At 46.5% G+C, this 27,350-nt stretch overlaps 1 protein-coding gene across 1 annotated transcript; it reads left to right on the plus strand.

The window, feature by feature from the left end:
- The first annotated feature begins 1,702 nt into the window (after positions 1 to 1,702).
- Positions 1,703 to 26,983, plus strand: LOC113023521 (neuronal membrane glycoprotein M6-a-like). The gene is made up of 7 exons (XM_026169595.1): positions 1,703 to 1,961; positions 19,778 to 19,970; positions 21,629 to 21,785; positions 22,648 to 22,801; positions 24,339 to 24,415; positions 24,495 to 24,560; positions 25,453 to 26,983. The coding sequence occupies exons 1-7, from the start codon at positions 1,925 to 1,927 to the stop codon at positions 25,603 to 25,605; spliced, it is 837 nt and encodes a 278-aa protein (XP_026025380.1). The 5' UTR covers positions 1,703 to 1,924; the 3' UTR covers positions 25,606 to 26,983.
- Positions 26,984 to 27,350: the final 367 nt, after the last annotated feature.

Genomic DNA, 27,350 nt, shown 5'->3' on the forward strand with positions numbered 1-27,350 from the left:
CACCATCAACATCGCTATCACGGGAGAGTGGTATAGTCAAAATCTCTACCGTTGGCCAAATTCATATCGTTTCTACTATGTACCATTTATCCCGCCCACCCCTAGTTTGTGCTTCACTGCAGGTTTGCCTGAGGACTGCAGGCAAACCTTTTTTTCTTTGTTAGACCTTTCATATGCTGGGATATGCAGGGGTTTTCAACATCTGCTCAGTCAGTACAGTGCAAACTGACTATCTGATCAGAACGCAGAGCCACAACCGTAGACTGATTACTTTTACAAATAAAATTATTTTTGTGGGTTTTGTGGATTTGTCACTGGCATGGTGGTGCAGTGGTCAGCACTGTTGCCTCATTTCAAGAAGCTTGTTCTTCAGAGCGTTGCTGATTCCTTCCACAGACCAAAAGCATGCATGTGACCATAAACTGTGTGGTGTAGTGCTCATCGTTCTCTCTGTGTTAGCTCTGTGGTGGACTGGCGACATGTCCAGGCAGTTTGATCAAAGGTTAGTGGATGGGATTCATCAGGAGCAAGTGAAGGTTTTATCCTTAAAGCTGATGTGGCCAAAGCAGGAAAAATGGGCAAGTGTGAGGATTTTTTTTTACAAAACGCCAAAACTATGATGGGTACTGGATCGGAGCTTCTCCACAGCTGCTGCTCCTGTGTGGTGTTCCCAGTGTGGAGGACTCAATATCTATCAGAAGTGGTCCACAAAGGAGTAGTGGTGAACCAGCGACAGGGTCATGGGCAGCCAAGGCTCACCTTTGTGCTGGTTCTGATAGAAAGGTGTCAGAGCCACAGAGCATCACAGCCTGATGTGTGGGGCTGCACAGCCACAGACCAGTCAAGGTGCTCATGCTGATCCCCGTCCAAGCACCAACAATGGGCACCTGAGCATCAGAACTGGACCACGCACCAATGTAAGAAGGCGTCCTGGTGTGATGAATCATGTTTCACAGGTGTGTTGCTCACCTGGGAAACACCAGGTAAGGGAAGAGGCGGTGTGATGTAATGTTCTGCTGGGAAACTTTGGGTTCTCCCATACATGTGGCCGTTGCTATAACACGTACCACCTACCTAGGCATTGTTGCAGACCATCTACACCCTTTCATGGAAATGGTACTCCCTGATGGCTGTGGCCTCTTTCAGCAGGATAACGGATCAGGAATAGTTTGAGGAGCACAGCAATGAGTTCATTCCAATCGAGCATCTGTGGGATGTGCTAGACCAGGGGTGTCCAACTCCAGGCCTCGAGGGCCGGTGTCCTGCAGGTTTTAGATGTGTCCTTGATCCAACACAGCTGATTTAAATGGATAAAAAACCTACTCAACATGTCTTGTAGTTCTCCAGAGGCCTGGTAACGAGCTAATGTCATTTTAAATCTTTGTCACTTCAGAGCTGCCTCGTTTGTTGTTTCCCCTGGACTTCCTTTTATTCCTTGAAACCGTGTTTGAGGATGTTTTCACGCTGCTCTGTTTAACCTGTCTGTGCTTTTTTCACATCTCTTTACTTTGTCATTCGGAGTAAATATAGACAGATGCCTTCGTTTTTATTAGTATTAAGCTTTTACTCTGTCGTTGGTCATGAGAAATCCTGCACGTGTTGTTTCTTTTCTTTAATTTTCTAAGACTAAAAAAATATTAGTGTCAATATTTTTTTGTTAAGGAGGTTTCATGTTTTTCTGTTTCTGTACTGAAAGCGAAAGCTGTGGATGGATCCAGAGACAGGATGCTGGACAGGTCCAGATAGTGAGGAGAGAGAGCGTTGGAACAGGGACTTCCCTGAGCCTCCATCATCTGCAGGGAGGGAAAAACACTCACACACACACTGCCTCCCACACACACACACGCACACTCTGCTGAGAGCTAGCAAGGGGCTTTAAACAGCTTCACACATAACCGAGACAAAGGGACTGTAACCTGCCACAATGGAAGAAAACATGGATGAATCGCAAAGCCAGAAAGGTAGGAAAGGACGAGCCATCGATTCCTTTTTATCTTCCGTCACTCGTTCCTTTATGCCATTGTTCTGTTCATCCTTCCCTCCCTGTATCATGGGATTCCTTTGTGTGTTGTGGGCAGAGAGAAGGAGGACGGCATACACGTCCTGGAGGGAAAAAAGGGGAAAAGAAGCTTAGACTTTAGGCTGTATATTTAATTTGCAACTTTTCTCAGCACGGTTCACATTCCCCGTTGTCCCCATCAGTCATCTCGGCAGAAATGGAAAGAGGCTGTGGATTGTAATGGAGCCTCCTCAGGAGGCTGTCTGCTCCGGATAAAAACACGGGATCGTACACGAGCCGTGTGCGTCCATGAACGGGAGCTTAAATACGCAGATTGTTTGGGCTGAGGGTGCATGGAAACGACAGACACCGGAGGCTTGGTGTTGTTTTGGAGGCTGGACGGACAGATGGACGGACAGATGGATGGATGCATGGATGGATGGATGGATGAATGGATGGAGGTGGGAGTGGCTGGGGGAGGAAAAGGGGAAGAAGAGGGTGATAGAAGGAGGGTGCGTGGGGCAAAACCTTGGAATAAAGACTAAAAATCAGAGGGAGGAGGGATAAGTGGGGCAGTGATTGATGCCTCCATTGGGATTTTCTTTGTTAGCCCTCATTGTTGATGCTTCACGCTTGTCTGAACGCCTTTTCCTCTCCACTCTCCCTCGCTCTCTGCACCCCCCCCCCCCTTTTCCGTCTGTGTCGCTCCCTTTCCCTCCATTTTCTTCATATCTCTCCATCTCTGGCCCTTACCCCTCTTTCCTTCACCCGTTCAGCCTTGGTGTATTCCAGGCTGGATTTTTTCCATCTTTCTGTCTGTATCTTGTTTTCCCGTCTACCTGTTTCTGTCTCTTTCTCTAGAAGAGGATATTTTGGCTGATCTCCCACTCGCCACCATCTCACTCTCTCGGTTGACTCCCTCTCGCTCCTTCATTCCCGTTTTTCTTCCGCCGTCCATTTTTCAAATTCTATTTCTGATCTGAATCTTTCCACATGTGTCCATCCCTCTGACCGCCTCGGGGTGGTTTGCAGAGAGTGTTATTTTGCATTTTCCCCCCCAAATGATTCTTGTTGTTGTTGATGTTGGCAGTAAAAATGGGCGTGTCCATTTTCTTCATCACACCTTCAGAGCCAAATGAGACATCAACTGCTGCTTGCAGAGATTCACAAATACAACCAATAAAGGAGGCGGTTTTGATTAAAAGAAAATAGAAATATTTATATACAAGGCCAAATGAATGTTTATTCTCGCTGTATCTATGGAAACACCATCCTGACATCGTCTTCTGTTGTGTGATAGGCGCATTTGTGTGTTTTTTCTGGAAGCAACCTGTTTTAGCCAATCAGAGATGCGGGTGGTGTTCAAGCAAACATGATTTTTCATTCCTGTCACTTCTCTTTTTTTTAAGCCTCACCCCCTCTCCTTCTGTCCATTCTCTAACTAGTTCCCATCCTACATCCGTGTCACACTCCCTCTTCGTCCCTGTCTTTAGTTCAGCCATTACAGGCCTCATCTCTTCCCCTGCACCACACAAAACACAGGTGTGAGATGAAACGAGGCAGCACAGGTGAGAGACACAGAGCGGCTGTATAAGTACGACGTAGAGTTGTTTTCAAAGGAATCGATTTACTTTTACATCAGTGGTGTTTCAATAAAGGTTCAAATGGATTTGATTGCAGATATGTGGCTGAAGGGTGCATTAAATATAATCTCCAATAATTCTACCGTAGTTCACTTTTAACAGGACCAAAAACTGTCATATATGTTAATGTGAAATGGAGTCATGTCACACGAGTGGAATAAAAAGTCTTTACAGTGAAGGTTCTGAAATTTGTGACTTTGCCAACGTTGGTGTTTGCAGGGATGGTGTTTAGTTAAAATTCCGGTTCTCCGTCATCCAGAGACGGATTTAATATTTCGTATCAGAACAAAAGTCTCACAGATCCGAAGGTGCGTTTGGATTCAGCATTTTGTTTGATTTCATTCCTGTTCTCATCATAGACTGTATCCAAACACTCGACTCTCATTCAGACATGAAAAGGTGGCCTTTGTAATAAACTTGTAATCTTTCCGACGACCAGCAGGGGGCGACTCCTCTGGCTGCAGAAACAGTCTTATTGTGTAGAAGTCTTACTTATTGAAGGAAAGCTCATCATGACCACAGACTCCTCAGGTTGTTCTTGTAAATCGTCTGTGCTTGTCCATCAGCTGTTAGCACGAACATGCTGCTTTCAGGCTCAAAGGAAACTATTAAGCTTGACAATAATAACTCAGTGTAGTAAAAACCAATCTTTAAACAGCTGTTCCAACTCCTTTCTCTTTCTGGGGTTATATTAATGGGCATTTGTCTACGAAATCCCTTCCTCATCTTATATAAGCACTTCCTGCTGTGGTAACCGACCCCAGATTCTCCACAGAGTTAATTAAAGCTTCATGTATTCTAACCTGAAAGTCTGAAAGCGTAGCAGCAACACTCTGAAAGGTTTTGATCATTTTCCCTTCCTGCTGAGGACCGATTTTAGAGACTTGCTGGTTTAATTGAAAATCTCTGGTTCATTAAACACGTCTCAGGCTGTTTGTTTGCTCACGTGCACCTCTGGGAGCAGCTGGATAGCTCAGGTCATTTAGAGCTCTACTGCATGCCTCAGTCCTTTATTTGGCTCGGTTAAAACGGTGACTGCTCATGTTACAATAGTAATAGTACGACGATTGTGTGACATGAAGTCGTCTGGGTAGAAGACTTTTTCGAGCTGATAATGATGCACCTGGAAGGACCTGTGAGCAGTTAATGGTAGCTGCACGGCACAAACGCGTCCGGAGGTCCAGTTCAGGCAGACGGCTAGCAGCTACAGCCGCCTGTGTCACCACCCACCTGTCAGTCAACTAAGCCGTGCCTCTAATTGTGCATGCAGTCATGCAGGCAGTAAATATGTTTATTTCTTAATGCTGCAGCCTCTAGTGGATGTTAGAGGAACTGCAGGCTTTGGTGCGCCTGTGTTCGCTTAGTTTTTCTGTCCTGTAAGCCGACGTTTGATGGAACGCTGCCGACACCGTCCAGAGGTTCTCACAAAAACTCAAATGCAGTCACGCTCAGTGAGCATGGCAGATCAATGGCAGAAATACGTATTAATCATACTTTCACATTTATGGCACCTCGACTTAGTGTCATATTTTTGCATCATCCGTTTATTTGTGTAATACAACTCTGACAATGTTGTAAACAGGGGGATGTCACTGTGTCTTCACAATGACACTTGAACAGTCTCCGTCATCGATCAGCTGAGCTCGTTCTTTGACACACATCCAGTCCCAGCTGAGGTTAGGTGCAGATCCCTGTGTCCTCAGTAGGTGTGAGTGCAGGTTGTACACGTGATGCTTTCATGTCAACATTTTAAGTATCTCTCTAAGAAAACAGAAAATCAGAGTTATTAACTGAGACGGGAAGAGAAGGAGGAGCGATCATTTGTGGTTACTTGGTGCCAGACATCATATCCTCACATGACAAACACACCAAAACAAAACCCCGCTGCGGTCTGTGAGCTGCTGCCGTTTCATCTCTTCCTGTTTGATCCGTTCCTCCTTCACGTTCTCGGGTTTGAGCTTCAGTCGGTCTCCGCTGATATGAAAGGAGCACCGAGGGTCTTTCTCAGGAAACACCGGCTTCATTTTAAAAGGCAACGTGTCTCTACAAATTAGCATGAGCATTTTATTAGCATTAAGGAGCATAATTACAAATAATTTCTGTCTGGGGAAGCAGGGCGGACCGAGGCTTGTTCTCACGCTGCTGCGGTCCAGAGGACATCGTAAAAATCGTTTTGAGGTTTTGTAGATCTCAGTGAGAAAGCTGAGAGCGGACTTTGTGTATTTGCCTCATATCCATTTCATTATCACGGCCACTAATAGAAAGGTACTTCATGGAGAGTGCAGTGAGTCAATACAAACTGACTTACAGGCCCAGAGAGGGGAGGGTGAGATGCTGGAGCCATAAAGCAGCCGAGGAGGATGGCATACGGGATGTTTCTGCTTTATCTCTCTCTGTCTGTGGAGGTAATTTCATTACTGTCCATTGACACATGAAATGAAAAGCAGCTCTGCTCTGCTGCCTGTGAGCGTTTCAGCCTCACACACTGTGTGCAGCTGGCTGGACGACCTCAGAGGAAGGAGGTTAACCCCGGCCCTCGCCGTAACACCCGCGGCTCGGTGTGTCCGGTCACCTCTCGGATCCGGATACGAGCAGCTTCTGGGCCGAATGCCAGGAAAGTTTTTTGTAGCATCACAACCCCAAATTTCTACTTTTACATGAGGAACATGAAAATGAGCAGATTGTTATGACTGCGTTGGAGAGACGTGCTTTAGTGCTGGGTCCAGTCTTGGAGGCCCTGCTGTACATTTGGTGAATTGAAAGGCGCTCAAAGCGTCGTTAAATACATAAAAGTAAAACTCCAACCTTTCTGTGAGCAGCTCCACGTAGCAGCCATTGTGTGAGTCGCTCAGTTTATGAGGTGTGTCTGCCATCTTGAAAATATGATGGGACTAAGTGCTGCTGGCCGTGTGGTGTGAAAAGAAAAACCTTAAAAACCTCAGCAGCCTTCTCGCTGGTCTGAGCCGCTTCATGCAGGAACTACTTTTTCTCTGCGTCGTCTTCCTGCGCAGTGATACGTGGAGCCGTCACAAAACTGTCCCTATTTTTTTGGCACCACAGGCAGAGATCCCTCACTGTTATCTTAGCTTGAACTGTCCCCTGAATGCTGTGAGCCTTCCTTGAGATTTGAAATTTTCCGAGCTCCTCATCCTCCCAGCGGGATGAAGCTCGTTACTTCTAAAGAGATCTGTTTGTCTAAATGCTGGTGGCAGCAGTTTCGTGTAAGTGGGATATGGACATAACGTTTCACATTTACACTGCAGTTTCGTCTTCGGCGCTTCGCCGTCCACACCAACGCCCTCCTGTGGTTTGGTGGTGTTTGGCGACGTGTAAATGTTTTTGTGTTTTCTGTGTTGTCGTGTCGAGCATCACGTTTCCAGCTGCAATTCAGAAAATCCTCCTGTATCACTGTAAAGTCAGCGAGCGCTGGCAGCGCTTCCACTTTTCACCGTTTCGTGGAGCGGCTCCAGCCTCGGTTTGTGCATGACATCACCACCACAGTCTGCGTGTGTGCAGCTCCTCGGGAGGAGGGAGTGGTTCACATTCTGCATCTACACATTGACACGAGCAGAAACGATGCCTCCACAGCATCGGCGTCTTGTTTATCTGTGGCATTATCGTGCAGTTAGTCCAAAAGCTTTGTGTTTTTCTGATTTTCTGTTTGTGGGTGGAACCGGGGGGGTGGAAGAGCTGGTGCAGATATCTCATTAGTGTGGGGTGCTCAGCTTCCGGTGCAGGTCTAAAAATGGCGTTTCAGAGGCTTGTCTCGTGGCAAGAGTGGCGCTCTGAATGTTGTTTCTGTGTGAGCATGAAAGTCTGCACAGAGCTGCAGAGATATCAAACCCCAGCATGTTCAGCCGGTCGGTGTTCGGATCCTAGATGTGTGCGCAGCTGATCGAGGGTCGTGTCTGCAGAGCAGCTGCAGATAATTCCAGTCCACAGCCTTCTTCCTGATTCATTTCCCAGTCTATCCAGTCCAATGTGTGCTTTTCTTGGATGAATGTCTCCCATCTCACTCAGCGACATTTCCACCACACTGATCTGTGATCGGTCACAAACCCTCCAAACAGCAGCCGTGAGCTGAGGATAGTCTGAATGTAAGAGACCAGCACGAACGTGTTCAGAGCAGCTTTCCCCGTGAAGCGTTACACGTTCACTGAACTCTCAGCGCTCCTCTTTAACTGAAGGCAAATATGATGATTGCACCGAATTCGCCTTCGTAATATTTCATAATTTCTGTCTGGCTGTCTGAGAGTCATCCATCACTGAAACTGATTGGTCTCACTGGGTCTCCCCCCTCATCTTCTCCCTGTTATTGCTGGCCTGATTTATTGGCCTCCATCAGCGTGTGGTTCTGTGGCATTCCTGCAAACACAGACGATATTTAACATCTGCAGGGAAACAAAAGGCAAAGTGGTGCATTTATGGAAGTGTTTTATGTAGAAGAACAAAATGTGAAAGCCCACCGACCGTGCATCTGTTTCAAGGTTTTAGGGGTTGCTGGCAAGATGCTAAACGAGGTGTTAAACTTGGCAAAATCTCACAGAGTTTCAGTCGAAGGAACCACGTTAACCTCCAGTGTGGCCTGTGTGAGGATATCTGCAGCACCAAAGGCTGATGGATAAAACTTTAGATTCTTAAGGTACGAGCTGCTGGCCCCTGCTGTCCCTTTCCTCCAGTTTGTCACAGAGTAGATCACTGATCATCTGGTCGCCGCCCTCACAACACTAACTAAAGCTTAGTGCTGCCCCTACGCGCACGCAGACAAATAAACCAGGAAGGTGCCTTCATGCTGGCTTTTTGACTTGCTCCGCTGTGATGCGATTTCACAGACACGTGGATGAATCTAACGAGTCAGCGCTTCTGCTCCGATCCCCCGATTATCCCACAGGTAGGCGTAGCTGCCTATGTCCGGCTAACGAAGGCCAGATAATCTCCCGTTACTGCGTCGTTAATGATGAGACGGCTGGTAAAACGGCTCTCCCCAAACTCTGTGAGCACAGCTGCTTGTGAGCCACTGTCATCGGTGATAAAGTTAGAGCGCCTGCCTCTATCACACAGCTGTGAACGGTTGTCACGGTGATGGGGAGGCAGGGAGGGAGGGGTTTGTGGATCAACAGAGAATTTGATTGGCAGATTGGAAAATCTTTTCAGGAGGCGGTGTGTGTGTGTGTGTGTGTGTGTGCGTGTGTGTCACAAAGAAGATATCCATGTATATGAAAATTTTGTTGTTGTGAATCAAAGACAAAAAAACACCTTAAACGTTTAAAAGAGAAAAGCTTCGCATGTAGACGACGGCGGTGCGTGCACATGCATACGCCTATATTTATCTGGGTTACCCTCCACTGGGCTGCACGGCCGCTCAGTCTTAATGGTGTCGCTGGGCTGGGCTTGTCATTTCCATTAGAACCCAGTCCTGACTCCTGAGTGCATCTTCAGGCCACTCTGTGTTTGTGTGTCTGTGTGAGAGCTCAGTGACCCTCTCCTACAGCACACATACACACACACACACACATAAACACACACACATAAACACACACACACACAGCAGTGGTGTTTGTTGGTCTGTTAGACAATCAGGCAAAACAGCACAAAATACAGCCTAATGAGCACCAAGACCCAATGTGAAAGAGTGTGTGTGTGTGTGTGTGTGTGTGTGTGTGTGTGTGTGTGTGTGTGTGTGTGTGTGTGTGTGTGTGTGTGTACATGTTTAGACATTGTTATGAGAACAGAAAGTTGGCATGCTGCTATAATTGTGGAGACCAACAGTCACTTATGGGAACCTAAATCTCGGTTCCCAAAAATTTGGAGACTCAAATATGGTTTTAGTGTCAGGGTTACAGTTAGGGTTAGGTTTATGTCAATTAGATGTGCACCTCCGTGTATACATCTCACCTCGTGGGCGATCGTGGCTCAAGAGTTGGGAGTTCGCCTTGTAATCGGAAGGTTGCTGGTTCGAGCCCCAGCTTGGACAGCCTCGGTCGTTGTGTCCTTGGGCAAGACACTTCACCCGTTGCCTACTGGTGGTGGTCAGAGGGCCCGGTGGCACCAGTGTCCGGCAGCCTCGCCTCTGTCAGTGCGCCCCAGGGTGGCTGTGGCTACAATGTAGCTGCCATCACCAGTGTGTGAATGTGTGCGTGAATGGGTGGATGACTGGATGTGTAAAGCGCTTTGGGGTCCTTAGGGACTAGAAAAAGCGCTATATAAATACAGGCCATTTACCATTTACCATTTACCTCAGGATCCACCATCCTGAGGTCTTTAATTGTCATGTGTGAAGTTATTTCGGGAGCATGGCCACAACTCGTTCAGAAACATTTTAAAAAGGGAAGAAAACTTTAAATTTCTGACACACGAGAGCTGATGATAGATGACCTGGGGTGGGATGAAGTGGGTGTAGCTCAGGAGGTGGAGTCAGGTCATCTACTGATCTGGAGGTTGGTGGTTCGATCCCTGGCTCCTCCAGTCTGCATGCCAAGTATCCTTGAGCAAGATACTAACCCCAAGTTTTGCACGGAGTATGAATGTTAGCTAGGAAGCACTAAAAGACTTGGAAGAAAGTGCTTGTGTGATTGGGTGAATGTGGCACGTTGTGTAGAGCGCCACATAAGAATCCATTTACCATAACCCTGAAGCTAATGCATCTCAATAGAAAGCATGACGCACCTCCTCGGGTCACCTTTGCAACGCAGGTAATGCAGCTTTAATATTGTACGGTAGACCCCACAATAATCCAATATTATTATTGGCACCATAATGTTTGTCTCTTTTCTACAAATACTGCTTATTAGAGATTAAACATGAATGTGTTGATGCACGCTCAATCATCCAGGTAAGGAAGTCCCAAAAAGTGGATTCTGTTCATCTGGATGTAATGCTGCATCCAGATGAACAGAATCCACTTTTTGGGATTAAACCAGAATATATCAGAAAGAAAATAATAAAATCACACATTTAAGAACATGGAAGCAGCAAATGCTTTTGGTTTTTGCTTTTATAAAATGAATGAAACTAATTTCATTGAACTAATAATCAGTGAAACAATGTAACAACGCAGTTAAAATGCATTCGTAGTTTGATTAATATTTAGTTATCTTCAAGAATATTACATAACACATACTTGGCCCCAATTTAGTCTTTTTAGGGTCTTACGTTCAAATGAGCCTCGGGTTAACTCTGAGTGCTGCTATATAAACAAAATTGAACTGAACAGAGCTGAAATTGGCCAGGGAAACACTGAACATGGAAATAACCTCATTTATTACAAACAGAACTACAAAAAAATTAATGAAGAATAATTAAAAATTAGTTCTGGTCATTTAATTTATGTACGTTCATGGTTTTCTGCAAATGTAAGTTCACATAGTATCAAGATGGTGATATCAACTTAATGTTAATAAGGCCATCCATCCATCTTTTTCTGTTTATCCGGGGCCGGATCGCGGGGGCAGCAGCCTAAGCAGAGAAGGCCAGGCCAGCCGACAGACATAATCCCTCCAGCGTGTTCTGGGTCTGCCCCGGGGCCTCCTCCTGGTGGGGAATACCCACAACACCTCACCCAGGAGGCGCCCAGGAGGCATCCTTGTCAGATGCCTGAACCACCTCAACTGGCTCCTATCGATGTGGAGGAGCGGTGGCTCTACTCTGAGCCCCTCCCAGATGGCTGAACTTCTCACCCTATCTCTTAGAAAGAGGCCAGCCACCCTTCGTAGAAACTTGATTCTGCCCCTTTTATCCACGATCTTGTTCTTTTTGTCACTACGAAGAGCTCGTGACATCAGGTGAGGCCTGACTGGTAAATCAACAATCAACTACGCTGTTGTTCTCAGCTCTCTCTTCACCACGATGGACTGGTACAGTCTCCACATCATTGCAGACACAGCAATAATCCGTCTGTCGATCTGTGAACAAGATCCCGAGATACTTAAACTCCTCCACTTGGGGCAGGAACTCATCTTTGAGTGGGAACTCCACCCTTTAACAGCTGAGGACCATGGCCTCAGGCTTCAAGGTGCTGATTCCCATACCCACCACTTCACACTCGGCTGGGAACGTTCTCCAGTTTGAGCTGGGGCCGTCACCTGATGAAGCCAACAGAACCACATCATCTGTGATAAGCAGAGATGAGATTCTGAGACCACTCAAGTGGAAGCCATCATCCACCACACAGAACCCCTGGTGGAGTTCAACACTTACTGCTTACTGCTGGCATTGCAGCGCAAGCTCTTACAATAGCTATACAGCCCCCCCCCCCCCCCCCCCCCCCCCGGACACTCAGAGGGACACTCAGAGGGACACGGTCGAATGCCTTGTCAAAGTCAAAACACAAGTAGACTGGTTGGGCAAACTCCCACACACCCTGAAATATCCTCAAGACAGTAGAGTTGGTCCAGTGTTCCATGACCAGGACCGAAACCTCATTGTTCCTCCTGCATCCGAGGTTCGGCTAACGGATGAACTTTCCTTTCCAGCACCCTGGCGTAGACTTTCCCAGGGAGGCTGAGTGTAACACCCCATCCAATCCAGAACTACCACCCCACATCTCCAAACGATGTTGCAGAAGCGCATCACACAAGACAGCCCTACAGTATCCATAGCCTTTAGGAACTCAGGGCAAACCTTATCCACTCAGGGGCCCTGCCACCAAGGAGATGTTTAACTGCCTCAGTGACCTCACCCCAAGAGGTAGGTGAGCCATCTCCCCCATCCCCAGATTCTGATTCCTGTACGGATGCCATGCCAGTGGGATTATCTTCAGCTGAAAACAGCAGCACCCCACCACCACTGCACACTGTGCGGGTAGAGCACCACTTTCCCCTCCTGAGTTGTCTGATGGTTTAACAGAAATGCTTTGAGGCAGACCAAAACTCTTATTCCATGTCCTCATGGTCACCTGATAAAACGTACACACACATTGTGTTCATTATGGTGGAAGTCCAATAACAGAACACAGCTCGGGTTCAGATGAGGCAGGTTGTTCCTTCCAACCGTGCCCCTCCAGGTCTCACTGTGGTCGCCAAAGTAAGCAATGAAGTCTCCCGGTAAGACGACAGTGTCACTAGATGAAGCATCCACAGGGACCCCACTCAGTGATCCCATGAAGGCTCGGTACTCTGAACTATCATTCAGCGTCCAGATGAAAGTCAGGACCTGTTCCCCGACCCAAAGGCAAAGGGAAGGAACGCTCTTGTCCACCAGGAAACACCCCAGTATACAGGCAGACAGTTGAGGAGATACAGCACCCAGATACCCACCCGCCGCCACTCACGGAGGGCAACTCCACACTGGGACAGAGTCCAGCCCCTCTCCAAGAGACTGGTTCCAGAGCCCAAGCAGTTCTTTGAGGTGGGCCCGACTGTATCTAGTTGGTATCTCTCAGCCTCATGCTCATAGATAGAAATCTAACTTTAAACTGCCACAAAACCACTAAAGCAGCAACATAAGCAGAACCTACACTCAGTACATCCCTACAAGTTTGGCAAATCCAGTGCAAGTTCTTCAATAGGTTTACAGGGAAATATGTTGTACTGGAAAAGATTTATTCAGTCACACGGTCACAGTTTACGGTCCAAATATCAACTCAATAAAGAGTCAGATCTGATTGTTTTGTTTCTATCGTGAACATGTTAGAGGTACAGTGTGTGTTTGTCCCGCAGGATTATGAGGCTGATGATCAGCACTGATCTGCAGTGGAACAGCAAATGGATTCCTGCGATCATCTAAAAAAATAAGCTCCTCCTAAACAAAGAAAACACACACAGAGAGATGCAGCACACAGTCTGTCCCGGTTTTTACCAGGTCACTGGGTCTTTCCTGCGTTTAAAGCCCAAATATGGAAATATGACGGGATTATAACATGGCTCAAATTCAGGACACACACTCAGCCTCACACACACAGATATGTGCTGATAATGAAAACACTCAGACAGCAACATACTGCAGAAACAGCTTCACAGCACATTTATATTATCAAGCTGTGTGTGTGTGTGCGTGTGTGTGTGTGTGTGTGCGTGCGTGCGTGCGTGCGTGCGTGCACGCGCAGCTCCATCTGCCTCACAGCTCAAACATGCATGAATGTGTGTGTGAGACTCAGAGCCACGAGCCGACTCAGCTGCACGGGGACGTTTTGTTAAATGGAGTCAGCGCAGCAAAATGGTACCTTCCTGCTGGCAGAGCCGCCATGTTTGTTCCTTCGTTGGCGGCTCACGTTGTTGCAGAGAAACATGCAAAATCTGCAGTCAACGTCAACGTTTTCCTCAAAACGATGTGATGAAAAACATGCTGTGTGTGTGTGTGTGTGTGTGTGTGTGTGTGTGTGTGTGTGTGTGTGTGTGTGTGTGTGTGTGTGTGTGTGAGAGAGAGAGAGAGAGACAGTATGCATTAGTGAGACTGTAGCCCTCACAGTGCTGCGCTGTTGCCATGACAACGCTACAGGCAAAGTGGGTCAGCAGGCTCCTGCCACACCCCAGTTGGCATGGCAACAAGGGTGGTCAATTAAACCTGAGCAGCATGATGACTCACTCACTCACTCACACACACACACACACACACACACACACACACACACACACACACACACACACACACACACCACTTTTCTTTGTCACCCCCTGTTGTGTGTGTGTGTGTGTGTGTGTGTGTGTGTGTGTGTGTGTGTGTGTGTGTGTGTGTGTGTGAGACTGATTTTGTCCAGTTTGCTTGAATTGAAATTCCTCGTAATCTGAGTGGAGGGTGAAGTAACTGGGTGGGGCTGATGGAGGACGCGCAGGCTGTGACATCACAGCCAGACAACTGTCAGTCAAAGAAAAACACACCGCTACCACAGACTGTAGATAAATGATGGAGCCACTTCCCGGGTTGTGAGGCTCTGTTCTGAAGCGTCACATGTGTAAATTTTGTGTGTCACCGTGATGGATGCTTGGTGCTCCACCTGAGGATGGAGTACAGATCATGCTGACTGGGTGATCCTCAGACTGCCGCACAGACCTGCTCACTGGTTCTCAGAAACAAACCCTGAAACGGCAGCTCAGACTTCTGGGACTGGAGCACAGCACAGTGTGTGTTCTGTGATGGTAACCGTAATTACCTCCAGGTTGAAAAATGGCGTTCTTGATTCCTACTGGCATTTATTGGATGCAGGTGCCGCCAACTATGCTGCGAGACCGTACAAAATGTCGACACATTCTGCACTGCACTGACCAACACTCGACAGCTCTGTCACAAATAAACATCTTGTTTCCACACCAACACATAAAGCACAAATTGCGCATCTCATTGATCGCATTAACTTGAAGGGGTTAATAAAAACACACCTTGCCGTACCCCCTCTTCACCCACACACTGGGAAAACTGCCACCCACTGAGAAAGGGAAATGCTGCCCTCTACTGACTGTGGCATGTAACTGAAAATATCGTCAATCCTAAACAACAGATTGAACATTGGTTCCTCCCTGGAAACATTTTGTAGAACCTTTAAATGTGTGTCTACATTACAATCTGAAATCTGATCTCAAACAAACTGGTTTTAATCTGAAATTATATTTTATTTATGTATTTATTTGCATTATTATTTTATTTTGAAGTTCCTGAAGTGTCTTCTCTTCTCTGTGCACATAAAGCAGCCATCACTGGCTTTTAATCTGTCCCCCTGCTGTGATCATGTGATCGTGGGTCGCTCCTGAAAGACAGAACTGAACACTGGATCCTGATTACTGAGCCCGAACACCTCCTGCTAATGAGCTGCTTATGCTGCACCTCCTGTGCTGACGAGCTTTAAGCGATCTGCAGCATAAAACACGTCTACAGTGATACACCCATCAGCTGTAGTGTCACCACTGACAACAACCCAGTGAGTCATCGTGTACTCGAATACTCCTCTCCTGCTTCTACATGTGTGCAAGACAGATGAGCTAAACTACACCAGGGAGGAAATGTAGATGTTTGCGTTAAACGGTGGAAGAAGTCCAGCAGGGAAAGATGTTGTTCTGCTGCCTCCCGTCGTTGCGTTACTGCCATTATTTCTGCACTGAAAAGCTTCTCAGAGAGGAAAGATCACTGTTTATCTGGCAGCCACACAAATGAGTCATTTGAAAATAGCCGAATTGTTGGTGCATCATTCGCAGCTACTGCACAATTACATAATGTGGCAGGTGGAGAGCTCTACTTAATCATTCCAAGCACAGGAGAATGGCTCTGGACAACAGGCAGAGTGATCAGAAGTAACCTCTCACTACAAAAGACTCAGCAGGAGTGTTAGCATGGACGAGGACGAGGAGGAGCGGGTTAAGGTGCTCCAGTCTTGTTTTCCTCAAATACAATATATAAGTTAGGCATTTGTGCTGCTAAGACCAAATGATTCACAAAGAGGTTACAACCTTCACTTTGCATGCTTTCATTGCAAAGTTCACTGAAGAATAACCTACGATTCCCCAAAGAAACCAACCAAAGGTCCAATAGGAGACCAAGAAAGTCATGTGTGTTTAAAATCCTCACACCAGGAGTGAGAATGTTTGTGGTGCCGTTAGTACTGAAATAAATGTACTTCAGGACGTTTTCACAGGAAAAAGTATAATTAGCTCAGATTTAATCCAGTTTTTTAATAAGGGAGCATTTCCTTTATGAATGGAGCTCTCTGTCTGCTCCTGTGTTGTAGGAAGGTTATTTTGAGCCAATATTTAAAATGTATTGCATTGAATTCAGCTGATTGTGGGGAAGAAGCCAAGTGAATGTCAGTTTATATGTGCAGCTGCTCTTGCATTGTGTCAGTTTAACTGACTGCGTGACACATTGTTTGTCTGTCGATGAGGCTTATTGTCCATGAGGAGGTAAGAGCTGCTAATCAACCGGATCATTTAAAGCTACATCAAACTGGTCATTAAAACACTCACAGCTAATAAAACCCTTCAGGAGGCATTTAGGCATCACGTTTCATCTCCTGCTCTCGGAGGAGGAAGAGCCACGGCCGTCGCTACATTGATCTCTGCTCGGTTTTCTCTTCTTCACGAGCTTTTAAAATTTTCATTTTTGCTCTTCGGTATTTAAAGGAGTCATTTTTTAGGAACGTCAAATGAAAGTTATTGCATCCGCATTATTTCCTGTAGGCCAACATTCACGGAGCAAACTGGGAGTTTTGGTTTCTGCACTCAAATGTAAAACTTTATGTTGTGACTTTGCACGTGCTGCTCCATGTAATGACCAACCCGGCGGTGCACATGCTCGTTTTACCGCCGTCTGTGTGCTGATAACTAGTGATGTGCGAATCATGAACGAATCGTTCAGTACTCGAGAATCACTTTACTGACTCGTGAATCATGATTCACAAGCTCAACTGACTCATACCTGTTGCTGTTAGCAAACTAATTTCATTAGTAGAAATATATCTAGCTTATAATTAAAATTGTGTGTGTGGGGGGGAACAACAGCCAGTTTCTTAACAGAAACATTTCTGTTCTGAACTGGAAGAAAAAACCCTGAGTAGAAGCTCACATCAAGACAATCCGGTCTTTAAGTGATGACATGCTGAATCCTGCTTCAGGGCCCAAACTACCTTGCGTTTCATAGGGCTATTGTGCTTTAAACATGTTTTAATGCTTTGTAACTTGTTCTATTTCATCTCAACAAGCCCATAAAAACAGTCAGTGATCAATGTCGGCCTCTCTCGGTTTTTATTACTGCTAATCATTTTAAAGCTCAGTTTTTAAAGATTCCGATGCAACTACATCCTGCCATGCGATTGCATTTGTCTCTAACCATCAGGAACCCTCACGTTAACTTTATCAAGTGGAAAGAAGTTAGCGTTCATCCTCCAGCTTCACTGTGCTAATGTTATGCTAACATAGCTGTGTCGCTAGCGATCACGTAGCACATCATTATATACCAGCTAGCCCAACTTCAGTAACCCTACAAACATCACTGCTGTTTAGTTTCCTGTCTTCATTTATGTTGGAAGTGATAGCAGAGCTGTACGTTTGATTTTTTTCAGAAATCTCTCAGTCAGAACATGCTATATCATGCTTAGCTAACTAGCGAAACTAGTGATCTAACTTCCGCTAACTTCCTGCTAACTTCTAACTCCATTAAATTTAATAAATCCTGTTTTCATGGATGCCTGGATGTTAAACATAATCGTTACACCTGGTAAAGCAGCAACGCTGATCATTTTATTACAGATGAAAGAATTTAGACAGTTTTTCAACTCTCAGTAATGCTGTAGTGATCGTTTGACTTTGGGACCTGCAGCGGAGTTTAGAACCCGGACGCGGCTAATGACGTCAGACTTAAAGGCCCTTTCTCAATTCTCAAGTACGCGAGTCCGTACTCACCGAGAACGCACGCGAGTACGGACTCGCGATTTGTACAATTGGAACACCAGCGTACTTGATGATGTCACAGGTCCGGAGTTTTTACTGCCGTCCCCTCTTAATTTAACTGTGAGTAATATGTTATGAAGCTTAACTTTAATCACAGCCAAACCGGTTTACTCAGGAACAAATAAAACACTGAAATAAACCAAACATTAACATTTAGAAGTGATCTAAGCGACTTATATATCATGTTTAACCTATTAATAAAAATAGTGTACATGTACATACGTGTACATACCTTAATAAAAACAAGCAGATGAAATGTTAGAACGCTTTTATTTTAGTGGACACTCAATACAATAGACAGCTGCTGGGGTTTGGGGTTTGTTTAACCTGAGTAGCGAAAAGACCGCGGGGGGGTTGGAAACGATGTGCCGGGAGTCCGCTGTTCTCGCCGGCTCTAATGATCCTCGACCTCGCTGTCTGCTATGGAGCTGGTGGGTCACAGACGTCTCCGAAAACGTCGGAGTGCGTTTGGAAATATATGACATCTTGATAAATCGAGCAGATATTTGAAGTTCACACAGCTACATTCTCGCTTGAAAATAACTTAAAAGTTTATTTTGTGACCCAGAAAGAGTAATATTTAAAAGTTTTTAGCCCCGCTCGTCCGCCATTGCTGCGTTTGAGTTTTGGACGAAATGCATTCTGGGATATTTAGCTGTACCAAGTCCACACAAGTCACCACCAATGCATGCTCAATAAAACGGGCGGAGCGAGAACACATCCGGGACTTTTTTGCGTTCTCGGCTTGATGCGTACTTCGAATTGGAGCAGTACTTGGTCTCCGACTGATGACGTATCACGAGTACACGACAACGCAAGTACGCACAAGTACGCACATTGAGAAAGGCCCAAAAACCGGATAGCTCCTCAATTCACAGTAGCATCGCTCTGCTAACATGCTAACAGCACATTTGAGTTACTCACCCCCCTTCCTGTGCTGAATCGTAGCATGAACGAATCACTCACTCACTCACTAGTCATGTCCAAATTCATGGGCTGCATCCTCCTGAGGACCCGTCCTTCGCGGTCTAGGTGGGCCGGGTCCTCAGAAGGTCGGGTAGGCCGGAAGTAAACGGCTATGGAATTGGACGGTCTAGCCTTCAGATTTGCGTCACGGCTGTCTCGGTGGAGTTTAATAAACTCAGCCGTCTGCTCCTTGCTATCTAAAATATAAAAGAACATTGGCGTAAATTCTTGATTGTCTCACACTTCTGTTTAATCAGCCACGAAGGACACACCCGACCCATCCTTCAAATCTGGGGAATTTGTTGGCCGCATTCGGAGGAGTCTACGAATTTGGACAGCCTTCGTCACATCACTGTGACGTAATCGGCCTACAAACGCGTCCTCATGAGGATGCAGACCATGAATTTGGACGTGACCACTCATTCACCACACATTTGAGGAAAATACTAATAAAATAAATGTTCCCTTTAAGAATCTTAATTTTTTTTTTGCTCTTTTTTGCGCTATAAAAATAGTTGTTTTTCTTTTTCAATCACTCATCTTAGCAGTAGGATTTACATGAAAATAGAAACAAATTAAGTTTGAATGAAAATGTAAATTTTTTGCACTCTCTGGTCAACTGACTCAGTGACTCAAACAAAAACCCATTTTGGTGAGTGACTCATTCAAACTCAGTAAAAAAACTTGAATTTACCATCGTTCCTCATAACCCCGCCCCGTGTCTTCTCCTTTGCTTTCATCATCGTCATATAGAATTTGTCGAACTGCAGTCAGACTCACGGTTTCTGTCTCTGTCTCAGGCTGTAAGGAGTGCTGCGAGCGATGTGTGGGCAGCCTGCCCTGGGCGTCGCTCATCGCCACCATCCTCCTCTACATGGGCGTGGCCTTGTTCTGTGGGTGTGGCCACGAGGCTTTGAGCGGCACCGTCACCATCCTCCAGAACTACTTTGAAGTCATTAGAGCCCCGGGAGACACTCTGGATGTGTTCACCATGTAAGTGTTTCATCTTTTCTCTGTACGGAGTATTAATAATCACTCTTAATAATCACAAACCCCAAACAGAACGAGCTGAAGTCAACTGAAGTGCATAGCCTGTATATAAAAGATGAACGCAGCCATTGGTTTCAGTGTTTTCTCTTTTTTTCTAATTGATAATGGGTCCTAATTGGTGCATCCCATCGATAGTCAAAGGAGCTTGCTCTTTCGAGGATGCCAATGTTCACATTTTGGACAGAGAGGACAGATGGTTTGAAAGAGGAGTGAAAGAAGCATCTATGTCCACTGTGAGCGACCATCTTTGAACAGAGGCGGGGTTTACGACACCAACTCTCTGCCATCTATAATCCAGTTTTGAGATCCCTCCCCAGACGCCTGAACGCCCACTCACATCCTGGGCCATCTGACCTCAGGAATTCGCATGATAGGGTGGGGCCAGGTTTCACAATGAACACACCCGAAACTCTGGCTGATTGGGACCCACACCCAGTTTCACACCTTGGCTCAGGCGATTAGAGGATCATCAGGGGTCCTTTTGTCCCTCTGTGGGGGGAAACTCCCACTAGGTTTAAATCTGGGACTCTCCACCATTTGACCTTAGAACTGAAGAAGCTTCTCGGATGAGAGGTGAAACGTCTTCAAGCAACTTAAAGAAGTCCAGATGCTTTCCTTAGCTAGCTCCTTTGACTACGATGACCTGGAGGACTGAGAACCTTCACAGACATCCCATCGCTAGTAATATCCAAAATAAAATTCTAAAACTTCACTCACCAGAAATGGAGCGTAGGCTATTTACAGCACAAGAAACTGTATTATTGGGCACAGTTTGTCTCAAGTTCAGGCCACGCCCCTTCCTGCTATACAGCTATAAATCCCTTGTTGGCCCACACAGTTGTTTGTTCTGGTTTCTTACCCCGCCCCTCCAGGCCCGGGAACCCGCACCTCTTCCTTTATTACGTGGTCTCCAACCTGCAGCCTTTGAGCTAGCTCGTAGCCTCTGGGCTAGCCTGTTGCTTCATTATTATTAAAAGTGTTTCATTCACATCATCGTTGCCATCCACCTGTCAATCAAAGAGACCACGCCCCTAACCGTGCATGCAGTCATGCCGTCTGTAAACATGATTATTTCTGCTGTAACCTTTTAACAGTGTAGAGACCGACTCCTATTTATTCTATTTATCCCCTTTGTATATTTTATTTATATTTGTCTCTGTATTTATATATGTGTGTGTGTGTGTGTGTGTATATATATATATATATATATATATAACAATTCTGTAACTGTAACTTCGGTCGTTGCTGTGCTTTTTGGAAGTCGAATTTCCCAGAGGAACCCACCCGAGGGATTAATAAAGTTCTATCTTATCTTATCACTGCTGGAGCTTCTAGTGGACACTACTGGAACTGCAGTTTTTGGCTCTTCAATGTTTTTTTAAAAAAAAATGTAAACAGACACACGAGAAAATAAAGATAAAATTAGGAATGGCTACATTTACACCACTTACATTTTTAATGTGAATAAATCCTCCATGATTCTCTGGTTTCTGGCAGTTCCTCGTGGTGATTTAGCTGAAGAAGTCTGAAGAGCACTCGAAGCATGAAAATAAATAAGCAGTCATTAATTAGCGACGCTGTGATGTGTGTCCTCTCCGCAGCATCGACATCCTGAAGTACATAATTTATGGCCTTGCAGCTGGATTCTTTGTGTTTGGAGTGCTGCTGCTGGTGGAGGGCTTTTTCACCACCGGAGCCATCCGCGATCTCTACGGAGAGTTCAAGATCACTGCCTGCGGACGCTGCCTTACTGCATTCGTGAGTCAAAACTTCTAAAACTCGTCAAGACATATTTGTGTTTAAGTTAGTGTTAATTTAAACAAAGAAGCTGCTGGAAGGATAGACGTGGTGACCCTTTCCTATTTTATACAAACTCCACTTTGCTAATGAGGGCCAATAATTAGCTTGATGTCACATGACCATAAATGACCGCAAAAGGTCAGCATCACTGATATTTACTTGGATGTGCAGAGTAGTATGATTCATATTGACCATTATTGACATTAAAGTTGTTTTACACACACACGCACGCACACACACACACACATACATACACACAGACACACACACACACACGCATGCACGCACGCACACACACACACACACATACATACACACAGACACACACACACACACGCATGCACGCACGCACACACACACACACACATACATACACACAGACACACACACACACACGCATGCACGCACGCACACACACACAGTGATTACGGCCCTTTTTAAACATCTACAGTTGCTTTTATCTGGATCAAACACTTATTTGCACAAACTTTATAACTTATAACTTAAGTGATGTCGTTGTGGCACTTTAACGTTTCCTGCAAATAAATGTTTGCAGTAAACAGCACAGTCATGTTCATCATGTTCATCACAAAAGTACTGTTGGTTTCTGAGGTTTGTATTCGTCTAGTCAGCTACATCTGGAAACTGTGACAGATATTAGAGTGGCGTGCATGCGTCAGTGCAGCCACTCAGCTCTGCGGCTGATGAAGACGAATGTGCATTTTGCACTTTTTTTAGTCCAACCTGAATAAAGACTTTTGTGAGCTCTGCTGAACGCGATGCACAGCAGTGCGAGACTAACGTGTGCCTGTGTTTGCAGCTGATGTTCCTGGCCTACCTGTTCTTCCTGGTGTGGCTCGGGGTGACAGCATTCACCAGCCTGCCGGTCTTCATGTACTTCAACGTTTGGTCCATGTGTCAGAACACCAGCTCGGTGGAGGGAACCAACCTCTGCCTGGACCTGCGTCAGTTTGGTACGCAGACTTTGGACCCTTTGCTCTTTGCACCCTGATGTTAAATGAACTTCCAATCATGAACAGCTACATTTCTAACTTACAAAAGAATTTCGTTTCTTTGTGGTTAGACCTCTGCAGGCTTTGCACAACGCATTTTCTGAGTTTGAGGTAAACAAGGAGGACTGGTTTTCCCAGTTTGATGCAGTTTATGTGAGATGCTGTAAACAGGAAGACTGACGAGTTCAGCTTGATGAGCTCAGCTGCCTTTAAACAAATGACTGTAATTTCTCCGTGCTGCTGCTCCGAGCTCAGACCGGCCCCTCCCATTGATCCGTGCACCTCTAATTTATGTGTGGAACATCTTTTCCTTCACTTTGTTGGATTTAGCAGACTGGAAATCTTCTTCATACGCTGCTGTTCAGATTTTTAACTCAGCCTGTTCTTTGTTCTGTGATTAAAAGTAAGATCCTGGATCACCCGATCGCTGCTTAGAGCAGGCAGGTTAATGGTGACTCACCAAAACACCAAACTGGCACATATCATGGAAAAACCTGTGTGTGTGCAGAAGAAGTGCCAAATACCAGCAGAAAGCTGCAAAGCCTTCCAGGCGCTGCAACGACATCCGAGAATCGGACGCTCGAGAGGAAAAACATTGATCTGAAATATCTGCAAATTCATTAATGACAGAAAACGTCCGAGCTCGGCCTGTCGGTCGGTGTTTCTGGTGTTTGATGAAGTCCTGAACATGTGTTTGAGGGGTTAGACAGCTGAGCCTGTGTGAAATGTGGGTGTGACTGAATAACAGCAGCGACGGCGGTCTGGCTCTCTTCAGACATCCTGAGAACAGATCACAGAAATGTCAGGAAGCAGTAACGGGACATGTTTGTCTCTGGGTGTCGCTGCCTGCATTCACTCAGGAGCCACGGCTCCACCTTAAATCAGTACAATGTCAGATGTCATTCGGCATGTAAGGTGCCAGAAGTTGGCCCGGTTAGGCCCAGAGGTGCCAGCTGTCTGGGTTCTTTATGCAGATTATTTTTCTGCCTGATTATCATCACCTGTCTTTCCAAACAGCATGTTAGCACGACTTAGCTCAAAACCTCCTTAAATGTTCACACAGACAGACTTCAGCTGGTGGATGCTGCACATTACTGTGTGCACGATGCAGCACTGCCCACCATGTTGTTCTCAGGATGCCTACATTAAAACAAAAGGCACCACCAGAGGCCTTGTGTGCGCTCGCTCACTGCGCTGCCATCTGCTGTTCAACATTTAGACTGCAGCAGGCCTCAGTCAGCAAACTAATGAAGATTTCTCAGGAGGAAAAACATTAAAGATGAACTCCTGGTTCATGAGGCGCTGCGCTCTGGACTGTGATTACTTCAAGGCCGTTCCCAGCGGCCGACAGTCCAGGAGCGGGGAAGCGTTGATCTTGGTCAGCTTTAATTAAAGAAACGCAGGGACCGTCCGAGCGCTGCGATAGGCAGAGATTCCCCGGTTCCTTCATCAACCACAGAGGACGAGGAGAGGCTAACAGAGCGTTTGTGCTTCTCAGGAGCGGTGACCATCTCCGAGGAGAGGAAGTTGTGCACGCAGTCCGAGAAGTTCGTCAAGATGTGCGAATCCAACGAGGTGAGAACGCAGCAAAAACACGTACACGTGATAACCCGTCAGCACAAATCCACCGCATCATGCGTATGTTGTGTTGCAGCTGGACTTGACCTTCCACCTGTTCGTGTGCGCACTAGCAGGAGCAGGAGCTGCTGTCATCGCCATGGTAAGAACCATCATTCTCATATCTGATTGGTTATAATTTGTTCTGCCATTATGGTTTTTAATGATTGGTGCAAACGAAGGAAACAGACATCGTCCCTGCAGACAGGGAGACAAAAGAGTCAGAGTGTAAAATCCAGTCCTGCACGTCTGCAGTGAGACAGGCGGTGAGTCACCGGCGTCTCCAGATCCGAGGCGTGGAGACGCTCACGTCCTTCCATCCTCGCTCCAAGCACACATTCACAAACCTGAGCCTTTCTGAATAATCTCCGATCTTTCCCGTGTGCAGATCTGTACAAGAACCAAAGCACCGGCACTCGTCCACACACACAAATCTGTTGTGCGGCAGGAAGCAGCGTGAGGGACGTTTCATTTGTCAACTTACTGAAGGGGATGAAACCGCGTGGTGCTGCATGTGAATGCTAAAATGCTAAAATGAAGAGTATATCACACACACGGCACAGCAACAGCAGTGAGTTGCTGCGCCGTGCTTTAACACTAGGGGCCGCCAGAGGGAGCGGCTCGTGTGCACAGTGTGGGATTAACGGCATTAGACTCGACCCGTGTTCAGGGCTGTACCTGTGTTTGCTCCAGGAAGGTGACTACATGTGCACTTCCTCTATTAAATTCAAGTAAACCTGTTAAAAACATACAGCTGCTGTTTTTAGCCCTGAGTGGCAGAAACAAGGTAAACACATCCTGTCCTCCTTCTGCCTTTAAAGGCGACATGTGACCCCCTCATCTGGCCTCCCCCTCCTTTTCCTGCAGCACTGATGTGATGGTGTAGGAACAGTCCAAACCAGCTGATCCCAGATAAGCCGCTCAATCTGTCTGCAGCGTCAGCGTGCAGCGGACGAGTCGGTGATGTTTGATCAGTCTCCTGCGTTTCCCCTCAGGTGCACTTCCTGATGGCTCTAGCCGCTAACTGGGGCTACCTGAAGGACGCCAGTCGGATGCAGAAGTACGAGGACATCAAGTCGAAGGAGGAGCAGGAGCTGCACGACATCCACTCTACACGCTCCAAAGAACGCCTCAATGCCTACACATAAACACGCCGCCACGAGGAACGACACACACACACTTACCTGTCAGACACACACGCACACACGGGTGAAAAAGATTCATTCAAACAAATTTACAGACACGAGTAGGCAGAAATTAGAGGATAAGAAACCCATGAGATCACCGACGCCCTCCTCATCCTCAGCTCTGATCATTGCTGGTCTGCTCCAAGTTTAACACGATAAATCGTCCAGATTCACCGAACATAAAGCGGTCAGACATTTTAGTCTGAAGGTTTCTGAATGTGATGGTGTGAGTTTTCAGGCCTTTCAGAGTAAAATGCTGCACAAACAAAAGTTCTCACTGCATAACACAAACCAGCGTAACGAGGAAATGCCAAAAATCACCGCGGACGAACCCAAAGGAAGAGCATTATTTCAATCTGATCGCCTAAAGACTCCAAACAGCAACGATCTACAGCAGACGCATGAGGACGGCGTCCGTGAGCTCATCGTCAACACACACACACACACACACACACACACACACACACACACACACACACACACACACACACACATGGAGACATGTAGATGTGACTGAATGGTCGGTGTTGTTTGGTGGTGTCATGCTGTGTTGTGTCGTTCGCCACGCTATGATGATGGTGTCACAGAGAAATAAGGTCCCCGAGGAAATTTGTGCCTCCCGGGTACAAATGGGTAGCTTTGCCAACTCCCCCCACCCCCTCCTTTCTCCCTCCCTGACCTCTGACCTCTTCACGTTGAGCCCAGTTTCATTAGTTGTTTCGTAGTTTCTCGTGTGGTCGTTTGCGGCGGTGGGGGGTGGGGCGGGGTTTTGGAAACAAAAGCACTGGATTGGTTAACATCCAGCAGATGGTCGGAGACCCGCCTGAGGTTAGCGTTGAGCTCGAGCTTTGGTTATATTGTTTTCAACCATAACCACGGGCCGATCACGACGACCTGCAGGAGAGATTTTACCCGTTAATTGCGGAGCGCCGATGATCGCAGAAGAATCGATGTCACGAACACGACCAAATTCTCTCAATGCGTCTCTATTTCTGCGTATCGTATTCTTCTTTTTATTCTGAGGCTGACAGCACGCACGGTGGCAGCGGGGGTGCAGCTAGTGAAACGGGGCTCCCTCCTCCCCCCCTCTTCGTCCCCTGATTGTAAAAACTTGTGATTCGTCCTGAGAAACAGCACATCTTAGCAGCACAAAGTCTTTTAGTCATCATCTCATCCGTCTGTTACGTAACGTTTTCTCACTTTTCAGGGATTTTGCCACATTTTTATTCGGATTCTTTCTGTGTGATTTTAGCACCGGGGTATTTAAACGGGGGGGGGGGCTGTAACATTACCAGGTGATGATTCAGTATTTCAGCGATTCTGCACACACACACACACACACACACACACAAGCGTATACACCAGTCATCTCGAGCGATTCGTTGTTCTCATGCTTCCTGTTTTGCGTTCTTTGGCGACGCCCTGATGCGACCAAAACGTTATTTGTAAGTTGAGTCAGAAAAATCAGCGACACCAACCGCAGGCTGACGGCGGCAGAGGATCGGCAGGAATTCTGGGTAGTGTTTGTGTGTTGGCGGTGGTGGAGGTGGTGGTGTCTGAAGCAGATTGTAGGGCGGAGGAAGAGGAACGACATTCCAGCGAATAAGCTAATGGTTCAGGGCTGAGCTGCTGGACTGTGGTTGCCGGCTGCTCTCGTGTCCTGTAACGCTCTCCTCGGGTTGCTGGGTTATTCTGGACCAGCGGAG

The sequence above is a fragment of the Astatotilapia calliptera genome, chromosome 6 (assembly GCF_900246225.1).
Source record: "Astatotilapia calliptera chromosome 6, fAstCal1.2, whole genome shotgun sequence".
Taxonomy (NCBI): Eukaryota; Metazoa; Chordata; class Actinopteri; order Cichliformes; family Cichlidae; genus Astatotilapia; species Astatotilapia calliptera.